Source organism: Sus scrofa, chromosome 13, assembly GCF_000003025.6.
Source record: "Sus scrofa isolate TJ Tabasco breed Duroc chromosome 13, Sscrofa11.1, whole genome shotgun sequence".
NCBI classification, from domain to species: Eukaryota; Metazoa; Chordata; class Mammalia; order Artiodactyla; family Suidae; genus Sus; species Sus scrofa.
The window spans coordinates 123487816-123501640 of NC_010455.5; the positions used below are offsets into that span (position 1 = coordinate 123487816).

The 13825-nt window shown below is 49.4% G+C and overlaps 1 protein-coding gene across 3 annotated transcripts in view; it reads right to left on the reverse strand.

Annotated features, from left to right (window-relative positions):
• The window catches only part of IGF2BP2 (insulin like growth factor 2 mRNA binding protein 2), a 164432-nt gene that overhangs the window by 2197 nt on the left and 148410 nt on the right, over positions 1-13825 (reverse strand). For all 3 annotated transcript variants that reach the window (XM_021069998.1, XM_021069997.1, XM_005670057.3), the window contains 5 exons: positions 11085-11153; positions 10177-10293; positions 6298-6372; positions 3863-3994; positions 957-1070 (listed from right to left, as the gene is read on the reverse strand). In XM_021069998.1, coding sequence (XP_020925657.1) covers positions 957-1070; positions 3863-3994; positions 6298-6372; positions 10177-10293; positions 11085-11153 — 507 coding nt within the window. The remainder of the gene's footprint in view (positions 1-956; positions 1071-3862; positions 3995-6297; positions 6373-10176; positions 10294-11084; positions 11154-13825) is intronic.

The window sequence follows — 13825 nt, forward strand, 5'->3', positions numbered from 1 at the left end:
TCCCAGCCACACAGGCTCCAGCTTCCAGTGCTGCCCTCCCCACCTCATCTCCTAGAGTTACCACAAAGCTGGTGTATGGCCAGGAAAGATGGACAGTCAATGGGATGGAGGAGGAAGTGAGAAACTGGCTCAGACACTCTACCCTGAACTGGAGAAAGCACACGAACCGAACCCCAACCTGCTCCCTCATCCACCCTGGTGCCCCCACCGAGGGGAGAACCCCCAGGCTGAATTCCTGCAGGAGCCCAGTGGTTTCAGACCCAGGCCTGGGCACTGGGGGAGCTGGGAGGGGAAGAGCTGCAGGAGAGGTGTGGCCAGGCTCTGACTGCAGGGGCCTTAAATGGCACTTGCTGGGCGCAAGGGCCCAGCATGGAAAGTGTGAGATGATGTGCAGACAAACCTGCAGCGTCTGCTTAGACCGCCTCTGCTCCTTTAGGACAAGGATGGGCCTGCTCTAACCCCAAACCCAAACCCCTCTCTCCCCCTCCAAAGCATCCAAAAGAACCAGAGCGAGTCGCCCTTCTGACTGGAGCCCTGTGTCCTGGCGAGGCTGTCATGGTGAGGGAGTAGAGAGGAAGAGAGATGAGGGTCTCCTGTGATGCATGTTTAACCCATCCTAGCGGGATTTTGGCACCCAGGCTGGTCTTCAGGGCCCAAGGTCTTCTTGCCTGGATATGGCTCCCAGCAGGGAGTAGGAGGGTAAGGGAACAGGAGAGCCCGCAGCTTAGCATTTCAGAGGCTTGAGCTACGCGGGCTTGACTCCAAAGGTCTGCATCCTTCCTTAGGCCCCCCTAGTAGGCCTGGGAGGAGGGGTGGTGACCCAGGGACCAGTCGCCCCTGCCCTGTTCCATCTGTATGTGGGAGTGGGGCGTGTAGGGCCTGGGGCCACCTGACAGGTCACCAAGTGCTTAGAGACTTGAAAAGGTTAGCAGGAGAGACTGTCACAGCACAGGTACCTGGCTGGCAAAGAAATGCCCGATAATTCTGACAATCACTTCCTCATTTTCATCTGGCGTTTGGTCACGAGGCACGATGACTTCTGCACTGGTTAAGTTCTGCAGTTCATTCACCTGTAAAGGGAGAAAAGTGGGCTCAGCAGGAAGTGGAGAGGGGAGTGGCCGAGGGCAAGGAGGCTGGAGTCTGCTGTCCTGTCCTTCCACCTAGGACACCTCTGGAGGAGTACCGGCCCTGGTCACACGAGGCCATGTTGGACTGGGCACCTGGAGGCTCAGTGGCAGGGAGAGGGAGTCTAGCACCTGACTTCATGGAGGTGCATCTGGAATGAGTTCCTTTTATTTTTTTTTGTCTTTTTAAGGCCACACCTGCAGTATACGGAGGTTCCCAGGCTAGGGGTTGAATCAGAGCTACAGCTGCCAGCCTATGCCACAGTCACAGCAATGAGGGATCCAAGCCACACCTGTGACCTATGCCACAGCTCATGGCAACGCTGGATCCTTAACCTACCGAGTGAGGCCAGGGATCAAACTGGTGTCCTCATGGATGCTTGTTAAATTCCCTACCTCTGAGCCACAACGGGAACTCCTAGGATGAATTCTTATTCTGGGATTCCAGTCGGTGTGGTTCCTGCTTATGCTCACAGTGACCCCAGGACTCCTGATAATCCAGGGAGGAACTCTCTACTGGACACGTTCTCCTGGGTGGACACGACTACTTGCTTGAGTCACCAGAGAGTAAACTTTCCTTCCTCACAGGCCCTGTTCTGTTCTCCACTCTTCACTGTCATTCCTGCTTTCCTCCTCTTGGATTGTTCTTCCTCCCTGCCATTCAGTTCCATCCCAGGCCCACCTCCTCCTGAGGCTGCCAGTGCCTGCCAGTGCCTGATCTAAAATCCATTTCCTGCGCCTCCTCCACAAGACTTCCCCCTGAGGGCTCGCCCCCCACCCCTGCCCAGCCTCTGGCGCAGTGCTGAGTGCACATGGGGGTTGGCCAGCACCCAGTGGGTAGTTGACAGGTTCGGAGGGTGCACAGAATTCAGTGACTGGTTCTAATGTAACCACACAGGACATCAAAGGGCTCAGATTCAACTCCCCCGTTGACACTGGCTGTCTTTTTTTTTTTTTTTGTCCTTTTGTTGTTGTTGTTGCTATTTCTTGGGCCGCTCCCATGGCATATGGAGGTTCCCAGGCTAGGGGTTGAATCAGAGCTGTAGCCACCGGCCTACGCCAGAGCCACAGCAACGCGGGATCCGAGCCGCGTCTGCAACCCATACCACAGCTCACGGCAACGCCGGATCGTTAACCCACTGAGCAAGGGCAGGGACTGAACCCGCAACCTCATGGTTCCTAGTCGGATTCATTAATCACTGCGCCACGATGGGAACTCCGACACTGGCTGTCTTTTACCTGTTGCATGGGGTGGTGATCACATCCCTGATCTGGGGAATCTTGTGCAACTGTAGAGAAAAACTACAGAAACTGCATAAAGGGGACTCCTTCTGTCTAGAACTTGGGTTTGATTCCTCTGTAAGAGCTTCCACGTAGAGATAACAGCAAACACACACACACAGGACCCTAGAGATCCCCCAAATTCCTACCAGCCAGCACTATCTATCACTTTGCCAGTGTTCACTGGTGCCACTGGAGCTTCTCGAGGGGCCCCTCACTGCCAGGTGGGTGAGTCATGTTCTTGAACACACCAGCGCCCGAGGGACCCCCTGCTCATCCCTATAGGCTTCAGAGTTAATGATCTGGCACTTTGCAAATTGCACTGTGTTACTGCCACCTTCAGGTTGAAAACGCTGATTAATTTTTAAAAAACTATTTTCTCCTCACCACCTGTGGCCAAACTAGCTTCCCTGTAGCAGATGGCTATTTGGGGGAAGTAGCCAGAAGACAGGTCTGTAGGTGGGAGCCTTAGGGCTCTGGAGGCATCTTTCAGGAGATTCTGAAGACTGAGTCAGAAGAAGAGTGTAGAACACCATTCAGGTCTCTGAGTGAAATTAGAGAAATAGCCTGCCACGTGAGTATGGGCAGACCTCATTTTATTGCGCTTTGCTTTATTGCGATTCACAGATACTGTTTCCTACAAACTGAAGATTCTGGCAACCCTGCGTCAAGCAAGTCATCACTTCCTCAACAGCATCTGATCATTTCGTGGGTCTGTGTAACATTTTAGTAATTCTTGCAATACTGCAAACCTTCCACGAGCAAAAAGATTATGACTGACTAGCTGACAGCTCAGATGATGGTTAGCATTTTTCAGTAGCAAAGTGTTTTTTATTTAAAATCCTGACTGCTGTGGCTATGGCATATTTTTTTATCATTACTAATCCTGGTTAAAATCCAGTTTAAAGCAAATAAATGAAGCAAAAATTGGGTCTGTCTTATAATTACATACTTACATACGAGGTTCTATTTTTTTTTAAATTATTGATTTACAGTGTTGTGAAGTTTTAAAAATTAAGGCATATATACACTGTTTATTTTAGACATAATGCTATTGCACTTGACAGACTATAGTCTAGTGTAATATAACTTTTATACATACTGAGAAACCAAAAAATGTGTGTGACTTACTTTATTGCAGAGGTCTGGAACTGGAACCCATAGTAGCTCCAAGGTATGTCCGTATACTCTGGGTGAGACTCTGCTACCTGTCATTCTGCTGCTCTGTGTGTGGGTTTACAAGGGCAGGGGGCAGAATCCCTGTCTTTATTTCCTGGCACATAACCTAGACTCAGTGTTCCTGGGCTCAGGACCCTGGTGTTTGGGTACCTGGCTTAGCACCATAGATTTGGGCCCTCAGTTCCGGATGATGCTAATTACATTTCTGTCCTTGAAGAACCAGTGGGGGTCTGAGGGAAGTCAGGCCAGGAGATGAAGCCAGCTGGGAGTACACTTACGGTTTTGCCGCCCTTGCCAATCACACGGCCGGCTGTAGAAGAGGGCACTCGGATGTGGGCTTCCAGCTTCACCTCTTCTTTGGGGTTAAAGAAGTTTTCTTCTTTCAGTTTCCCAAAGATGCGACCCTGGGCCTAAGAAAGTAAGACATGACTGACTCTCACCCTGTCTGACACTTAGCCGCCAGTCCACCTGCTTCAGCAGTGCTGCTACAGGAACCAGTGAGTCCAGGCGATAGCACAGCCCCGGCCCCCAGCTCAGCTCACTCAGACCTGGCAGGCACATACCTGCCACACCCAATGAGGGTACCTTGCAGACGTGACAGACACGATGGCACAGGAAGCTTTCTGCATGTAGGGATGGCGGCGGGGTTGGGGGGAGGCAGGGGACAGGACGGGACTATGTGTCTTATTTCCATATCCTGAGTACCTATAAACAGTGGGTTGAATGAATTTATTCAGGGAATTCTCACCTTCCTTCCACCTACCATGACATGTTCAGACCTCTGGTTATTAAAGGATGGAGGCAAGGGTGGTGGTAAGGCATTTGCTTTTTTAATTTGGCTGCAACCATGGCATACGGCAGTTCCCAGGCCAAGCACTGAACCTGTGCCACAGCAGTGACCCCCCAGCTACAGAAGTGACAATTCCAAATCCTTAACCTGCTGAGCCACATGGGAACTCCGGGATTTGCTTTTTGGTGTCTAATTCCAGAGCTAAGGTAGCCAAGAGGTTACTGTTCTTTTTAGGGCTGCACCTGCAGCATATGGAAGTTCCCAGAGCTACAGCGGCCGGCCTATGCCACAGCCACAGCCACAGCCGTCAGGATCCGAGCCACATCTGCAACCTATACCACAGCTCACGACAATGCCGGATCCTTAACCCACTGAGCAAGGCCAGGGATTGAACCCACATCCTCATGGATACCAGTCAGATTCATTTCCACTGAGCCACAAAGGGAACTCCCAGAGGTTATTATTCTTTTTTAAAAGACTTTCTAAAAAATTGAGATATAATGTACACAACTTAAAATTCAGCATTTTAAAGTGTACACTCCAGTAGTTTTTTGTATATTTACTATATTGAACAACCTACACCACTACCCAGAACATTTCTATACCATTCCCCCACATAAAAACCTGTACCAGAGTTCCCATTTGTGGCCCAGTGGAAACGAATCTGACTAGTAACCATGAGGTTGCAGGTTTGATCCTTGACCTTGCTCAGTCAGTTAAGGATCTTTTGTTGCCATGATCTGTGGTGTAGGTTGCAGATGCGGCTTGGATCCTGCATTGCTGTAGCTGTGGTGCAGGCCGGCAGCTGTATAGCTCTGATTGGACCCCTAGCCTGGGACTGTCCATATGCCTCGGGTGCGGCCCTAAAAAGCAAAAACAAACAAACAAAAAAAACAAAACCTGTACCTATTAGCAGACTGTACCAATTCCTCCCTTCCCCCAGCCACTGGCAACCACTAATCTACTCTGTGTCTATGGATTTGCCTTTTCAGATAGATGGAATATATAATATGTCTGCCTTCTTTCACTTAGCATACTATTTTCTGTGTTCATCCATGATGTAGTATACATCAGAATTTCACTCCTTTCATGGCTGGATGCTATCCTATTATGTGGATATACCACATTTTGTTTATCCATCCATGCGCTGAAAGATTATTGTTCTTAAATGTTCCCACAAGTGTCAATTTTTTTTCTCATTTTAAATAATAAAGACTAAATGTTTATAAATAATTATGTTTCTGGCTTTTAGAAAATTCAAATTATAATTTTCCTAGAGAAGAAAAAAAAGGCAAAAACAAAACAATGCACACACCCCGCCTGCTCTGCAAACAACTTCCAACAAACCATGCAATTTCCCCCTCACACCCTGTGTTTATGCCCCATCTTTATTTTTTATTTTTATTTTTTGCTTATTTAGGGCAGCACCCATGGCATATGGAGGTTCCCAGGCTAGGGGTCAAATCAGAGCTGCAGCTGCCAGTCTACACCACAGCAACGTGGGATCCGAGCCATGTCTGTAACCTAGACAACAGCTCACGGCAATGCTGGATCCTTAACTCACTGAGGGAGGCCAGGGATTGAACGGCATCCTCATGGACACTAGTTGGGTTTGTTACCACTGAGCCACGACAGGAACTCCTAAGCCCCATCTTTAAAACCATGACCAAGGGATCAGAGATGTCCTCGAGGGGGAGCTCTCTGAACCGGGCACTAACAGATGATCCACTTTTCCATGGGAAAGGGAAGGAGGGCTCCACACAGAGGGAGCAGCCAGAAGGTGGGAAGACGCTGGGTGACTAGTGACCCAGAGCAGGAAGGGATATGGAGACTGAGCCTCCAAAGAACAGCTTGACCCTGCCTCTGGTCTGGGGCAGTTGTGCCTGCTAAAGCTATGGGGCTAAGGGGCTTCTTGGCACTGACCTTGAACTGGGCTTCAGGTGGGCCGGTGATGATGACCATTCTTTCGCTGACGTCTGGGCCTTCTGCTGGGGCGATCTGTAGTTCAGAGAGAAAGACGGAAATGCTGCTGCTTGGCTCTGTTCCCCGAGACCTTCCTGTCTACGTGGATGGCACACCACTAGCAAGAGACCATAGGGCTTCTGTCTTTGTACCCAGCACTTTGTCTGAACCTGCTACTTCCACTCTGGGTCTTAGGAAATTATGACCATGGTGCTCAAATCAAATCTGGGTCCCTGGCCACTCAGGAAGAGTTGGAAGCAGGTTAGCAGTGACTGTCTGTCCCTGCCCCAAGCACCAGCAGTGACTGGCCTTTTACCAAGGGCCCAGAGGAGAGGAAGGGCTAGGCCACAGAGAAGTTAAGTTGGAGCCAGCCTGCAAGAAAGGGGACCCTGGTTCACATTCTCAGTTGAACTAGAGCAGGTGTGACTAGAACCACCAGCTCCCCTGAGGCACACGAATCAATGGTGATGGCACCAGAGCAAGAATGAGGACAGCTTTGTTCCAGCTCCAGCTCTGCAAATCAGTCCTCCCCACCACCTCCACCCACCGCCGATTGAAACTTGGCGGATGAACCTGGAAAGCTCAAAACCTCCTTCTAACTCTCACTTTCTGAATCAGACGACTTCTGTAATGCACCTCAAATGATGGACCAAACAAGCATTTTTCTGGTTAGATCCTCTATATATTTTCCCCCCGCATATCCTTATTCCAAAAACCTTAAGAGTAGCTTTAAAAATAAATACACTGCAGCAACATTAAAGTTAATTTCAACTAAAATGAGTTAAAAGTACACCAGACATTTAGGAATGAGCCACGAATGAGGTTAGTACGCAAATGTGTCTCATAAGGTCCTAGACACTGGCTTAGTTATTAGGCCACAACAGACTCCATTCTACGCTAAGAGCAAATACAAAGAAGAAACAGGATCAATGACAGGTCACAGTATTCCTAAAGCAAAACAAAACCAGTGACTCGGGGAGACAGAATCCATTAGACTGAGCTGTTCAGAGTGAATGTGATTCACCACCGAAGGGGCGCTTCCACATTTATGTCTCTGAGCCCCTGTCTGTCTTGGGCTCCCCTGGGAGACCTCCACCTTCACAGAGTTTAGGTTTTCCTCTCGGTACATGCCCTAAGCCAGGCTGCATCTGAGAGCCTCAGTATCCTGTATCGCTGTCCCAGCTTTACCGTGAGGACACATACGAGGCCTGCTCTGATCCGTGCCCACTCTGGAAGGAGAGGCCCTGCGACAACATCTTCAAAGAGGATCTGACCCTTGCTACTTAGTGGCACGAGGATGAAGGCGAGACACAGGTCACCAACCACCGAGCTTCTTGGGGGACTTCCCTTTGTGGTGGGCAGACCACCTGCCAGCATTCAGCAGCAGGGCAGTAGGCTTAGCCAAGAAACACAGATGCGTCCAGGGGTCTGAGGCCCTCCAGCAGGTCACCACACACTGACTGGCCCTTCAGACCACAAGCATTAAATGTGATCTTCATTTCCTAGAGTGACAGGAACATGGACCTGGTGGTTCCCAGCTCTTAGCCACCCAAATTGAGAAGGGCTAAAGGCTAACTTACAATTCATGTTAATCAAATCGGTTCTCATGGCTGCCTTGCTCAGATTCTGAAAGAACCGCCCCCCACCCCCATCCCTCCACTGCCCAGCATTCACAGCCCAGCCCAGAACTGAGACGCATGTGTGCTCCTGCAGTTCTGGAACAGCATTCCACAGGCAGACGCCCTGAGAGGACTAACAATGAGAACCCCATTTTATGACTGAAGCAAATAACCCAGAGAAAGGAGGCAACCACCAGGGCCACAGGTGAGGAGGGCTGTGAGGATCAGGAATTTTGTGTGGCATTCTAAAGCCTGCAGGTCCCATGCTCTTACCTATAACCCGAACATCTCAGGTGCACCACCCCCTCCCTGCTCAGCAACCCCACACCAGCACTCTGCTCCCACATGTTAGTGTAACGCTTTTCCCTGCCCCAGCAGCATCTAGTGGTTGGCCCCTAAAGACTGATGGAGCAGGATTGGGGGGGGTGTCTCTGGAGTTAGTGAGGTCATCCATCTTTAGAGATATGCTGTCAGAGACTTGTCAAAATAAAGGGAATCTAGCAAAAACCAGACTGACTTTTAAAAGCAGAAATGTCTTTCATAAATGCTTGGCTTCCCTGACTTTCTCTCCTTTTCTCCACTGCTCTGGGGAAAGACAGATCCCATTCTGTTCCCTGCTAGCCCTGCCGGCCTTGCCCATCACAGAGGTTATGCACCACCCAACTCGGCTGGGACACAGAAGATTATGAGCATGTTGGGTGGGGAAGCCCAAGGGGTTGACCCTTCTCTGGTTTTCCAATGGCTTGCTGGAATGATTCTAGTATAGTATTCAGGTTGCTGCCGTGGCAAAAACATTGGACCAGAAATTGGATAGCATGGTCCCCTCTCATTTCTCAGATTCTTCAGCCGCTGACACATCTGTGGAACTCTGGGCCCAGGTTCCTTATGAGCGATTTGGTAAGTGGGGAGTCACTGCTCCAGGAGGTGCTCAGTAGCCTATAGGTCAGCTGAACTGCTATCTAAGAGCCAGTCCTGCCCCTTGTAGGCCTTGTCTGTCCTGTTCCTGCTCAGCCTCACCTTCCTCAGGGGAAAAAGGGAGGATTTGATGAGACAGTCCCTCAAATTCCTTTTAGTTGAAATCTAAAAGGTCCAGTGGTTGTCCACACCTTACCCGTCCCACTGCAGAGGGCAGGGCCAGCACGGCCTTTCTGTACCTGGTCTGGGGTCTCCCCTTCACAAGTCTGCTGGGTACAAAAGCCCCAGGTGCCCCATCAGAGTCCAGCCACACCTTGGGCTCTTATCCAGTCTGTGCGCTTTGCAGGTGAGATGAGGCCCAAGAGGGGAAAAGATTTATCTACATAAAATTCTTTCATGGACTCACTGCAGCCCTTGTTCTGCACTACCCAGAATGTTTTGTGTTTGTTTTCTCTCCGGCACACTTGCTGTGGGAGAAATTCCAGCTCTTCTTGGGTAGAAAGTGTAAGCATTCTTTCTTTCCAAGTCATGGGACTTCTTGTTCGGAATTCCGGGTTGTCCCATGGCAGCGAATTATTTTACGTAACAACGGAAACTCTGTTTCCGAGTGTTTCATGAGGCTTGGGACGTGCTCAGCATTCTGCCCGTGAGTCAGAGCTGATAGCTGGGCTTGGAGCAGGACCAGGGTCGAATAATCCTTCCCTTTCAGCTTCCCATTGTGCTTCGGGAGGCAGGATGTGAGGATGTCACTGCAGCTACGTCTGCACTCGGCCACTGCATAAATCAAGAGCCCTTCCTTCCCGAGCCTCTCTGCTCAGTCCCAGTTCTCAGGTTGTATCACCAGCTTTTGTTTATCTATGGCTTCATCACTGCTTTTCAGAGTTTTTCATTCAAGCTATTTTTTCAGAGTTCAAGGGTTTCTGAAGAGAGACTAGTCAAAGCATTGGCAATGGCTGAGTATAAAGTATCCCTCCCCTTAGGTCCACTCCCTTCACTTGGGAGGATCCTCAGCCTTTGTTTTAATCCTCTTGGAGATAAAGTCAGTCAGCAGGGCCCCGAAGACCAGGTTGACTTTTTTGTTACTTAGTATTGTTTCCTAATTCATTTGTTAGTTGAACAAAAAAAAAAAAAAAAAAAAAAAAAAAAGCAAGAGAGGTAAAGATGAGAGCAGGTGGCTTTCCAGATCCTGTGGGATTTTGTCGATAGTGTTAAGAGTCGCCCAGGACAGACAGAAGGAACAAGAGACACGGTGGGTGGTGGAGATGGAAGTGGGTGGGATACAAGCAGCCACCGAGAGCAGATTTACCTTGATGGAGGCCCCAGCGAATCTGGCCAACTGTTTAATGTGCGCTCCTTTCTTCCCGATGATGGCACCCACGGCCTGGGTGGGGATGAAGAGGTTCACGATCTCCTGCTCTGGATACTGGAAGGACAAGACAAGACAGAAAACATTTGCACAGGACGGCTCCAGGCACTCAGCAGTTACAGAGCATCCCCAGGAGGTCCTACTGCCCAAGGAAATGGCCTGGGGTGCTGCAGGGGGAAGCCGGAGGAATGAACCTTACCAGGGGCCATACTAACTACACGACAAAGTGCAAACTTCTTTTGAGCACCTCTGAGTTTGCTGGCTACGTCTGTTCATGGGCTTTCTGTCAAGTTCAAATGTAACATGTTTTTCTCCTGTGTCTTCATCTAGGGAATCAGCAGCTGTTAAGTACATCTGGCCCGAGGCACTCTGTCAGCCGGAGGGAGTGCTGCCCGGCCTACCTTGTTAGGCAGAAGCTGCATTGTTAGCAGAGAGGTGTCAGGTTCAAAATGCGACTGCAACTAAGCCTGCCCTGACTATTCTGCGCAGGGACGGCCCGGCCTGGAGAGACACAGGGGAGGCTGCCTGAGGTCCTTGCTATCTATGGGAATGACACGGCCATCTGCATGACTTCGTTCAAAGAATATTGGAAACTCTGTTCTCTGGTTCGACATCATCTCCTAATCTGACCTGCTGATCACCCCTTTGCACCTGCTCCTTGCTGCCTGTGGGATGTGTGAGCACCAGCAGGATGCTGGGCGGTCTGCTTTGCCAATGCCCTGCGATGTGTCACTCCCCAGGGCAGCCTGGAACCACAGGACCCAGCATGCATCCTATGAGTATTCACTGGTCAGTCCACCAAGGACAGAGGGGCAGGTGGTAGATAGGGCTGAACTGCGGGCACTTACAGAGTGATGATGAGGGAACGGGCCGAACTGGTGAGGGGGGTACAAGCTGGAGAAGTATCCGGAGTGGGTCTGTGGCAGGAGAGAGACGATCAGTCAGCAGGGCCGCTCACCAAACTCAGGGAGGCAAGAGTCCCACATGCAACACAGGTTCTCTGTGCCATCACCCTCTGCGCCTCACATCTTTGCTCCCTTCCCTATGGAGCACTGGCTGGGCTGGAAGCTGTCACTTCCAAGCCAAGCCTGCTCCAGGCTTCCGAGGAACCCAGCATGGCAGTGGTATGCACATACACTTTTTCACCTGCCCTCAGGCAGAGAGGCAGGGCCAGCGGCTTTTATTTTCTCAGGAACAGAAAGTGCTAGGGCAATATCCAAGAGTTTCTCTGAATAAGAAAGGTGCTCCTAGCAAGTCAGATTAGTGAGCTCCATCAGAGGCTCTCAGAGGAATGGAGAGATTAAGAGAAACTGAAAACAACATCCAGAGAGAAGAGAGAGAAAATGAATCTATACTGGGGAGGGGGAAGCCGGGGACAGGTAGTAGAAGAAAACGGAGCTATTAGGAAAATAGCCTTAATTTCAAAAAGTAGCAGCTTTCTATTGAATATCTACTGTGTCCTAGGCATTGTGCTAGATACTTTATTCATAAATTAATACAATAGTCCTGCAAGACAGGAATATATCCGCTTTTATATGTTTTATGGGCAGGACATTGAGCAGAGTCAGCAAGGTCTAGTTCACTGCTTTACACATAAGCCAAGTCAATGCTGACATGCCTGCCGTGGGAAGGGAGGCAAACAGCTCTGAGCACCATGGAATCAATCCCTGCGAGTCCAACTAGCAGAGGTCAGACACGATGCAGCTTGGAGTTAGGGGACCGAGCTTTCATTTGAGCACCCTTGAGCAAATCTCCTGGGGTCTTCTGGTTCCTGAACATACAGCTGGATTTGGAGTTCCAGGGCATAACTGCCTCAGGACTCACTGTGGAAAAAAGTAAACTATTCCTCTTTTTGACTTTGGACAGTAGACTTCTGGCCTCAGGGGAAAAGAGATGTGAACACAGTGAGGCGCTTCCTCCAACAGTGCTTTGAGTGCCCACAGCACCAGTGAAGGACAGCTCTGAAAAGGAAGGGAACCTTCCTGTTATGCAAGCCTTTGTGCTCTCATGACTTGGAAAGGGGCTGCAGTGACAGGTCATGCCCACAAGAGGGGGCTATGAGACCAGCATTCTCTTGACAACCTTTGCTTTGAAAGGAAGCTGAGTCAAGACTCTTTCTTGAAGAGTCAGCTCTAGACCCTTCTCCATGCAGGACCCTGTCTTGGGCCATGAAAGGGTGGGGGAGAATTCCTGAAGCTTTTCCGCTTAGCAAAGCTCTACCTTGCAGAAAGGATACTTCTGCCCTCTTCTCACCTGGAGAGCCTTTCCTTCAGCCCTCAGCAGAAATAATCCTTTTGAGCTGTGATTTGCCCTCAAAATAGGCCACAGTATGCCTCCATTGTTGGATTTAAAGACTCTCAACATAACTATCAAATTTAGATCTACCTCTTGGGTTTGGGGGGGGGGATTAACTATAAAAGGATAAAAAGAACTAGTTCTCTACCACCGCCACCACCCCTTTTTATTCATGAGTTACAGGTGGAAAACTTGTGGAGAAAGAATTCTGAACTCAGCCATCAGGAGCCTGTTTCTAGCTGAGGCTCTGTTACTAGCTTCTGTGTATACAAGCTGTTTTTTGGAGTCAGAAGACCCCGAAGACTGGAATCTGAACCGCTGGCTCTATAAAACATGAAATAATTTATTTAACTTTTCTGAACCTCATCCATAAACGGATTAAAATAATATCTAGAGCTAACAACACTGTTGTGAGGGTTCATTTAATTGTTTATTCGTTCATGCAAAAGACATCCGAGCAAAGCAATGTTCCAGGTGCTGAGGACACAGCTATTAGGACAGAAAAAGTCACTGCCACCACAGAACTTAGGTTCTACTGGGGAGGCAGACAAGTATGTGAAAGAAATGGAGGACACGAGGAAGAGTAGCTGTGGAGACAGGCATCGTGACTTCAGCTGGAGGGTTTGGGAAGACTTTTGGGGGAGGTGACCTCGGAGTTGGGACCCATGGAGATGGAGCCCCATACACAGCACTGGGGAAGTAACATTCTAAGTAGAGTTCTTAGAGGTAAGAAGCTAGGAAAGGGGTTGGCCTTTTAGAAGACAGAAAAGAGGCCAGTGTGGTGAAAGCAACTAAGAGAGATCAGCAGGAAATGATGAGGAGGCAGGCAATGTGAGATCATGTGGACTTGACTCTCAAGTACAGTGGATGCCCCTGAAGGATGTTACATGGTGTTCAGTGAGGTCACAAGAAAGGAGAATCCATCAGCGGGCACCATTTGGGCTGGACTAGTGAAGTGTTAAGTGAGTACTGACTTATCATCTAATCAAAGCATCCTTTCCATTTCCTATCCCGCCCCCATCTGCTTACATGAAGTCCACAACCTCAAATGGAAGAGGTGCTTAGTCATAATGATCAAAAAACACCTGCTGATGATTTGAATAAATGTCTTCTCTCTAATGAGAAAGCAGGTTGCGGGGGGGCATTGTGGACAGTAAGCCTGTCTTGCAGTAAGCATGCCCAGTATGGCACTTGGGCTTACTGTCTCAGTTTGAGGGTCTCCGCTGTTTTATCAGGGAGAAGCTATTACTTTTGATTTCTAAAATTTGATCATGTATGAGCAAGACCAAAAAAA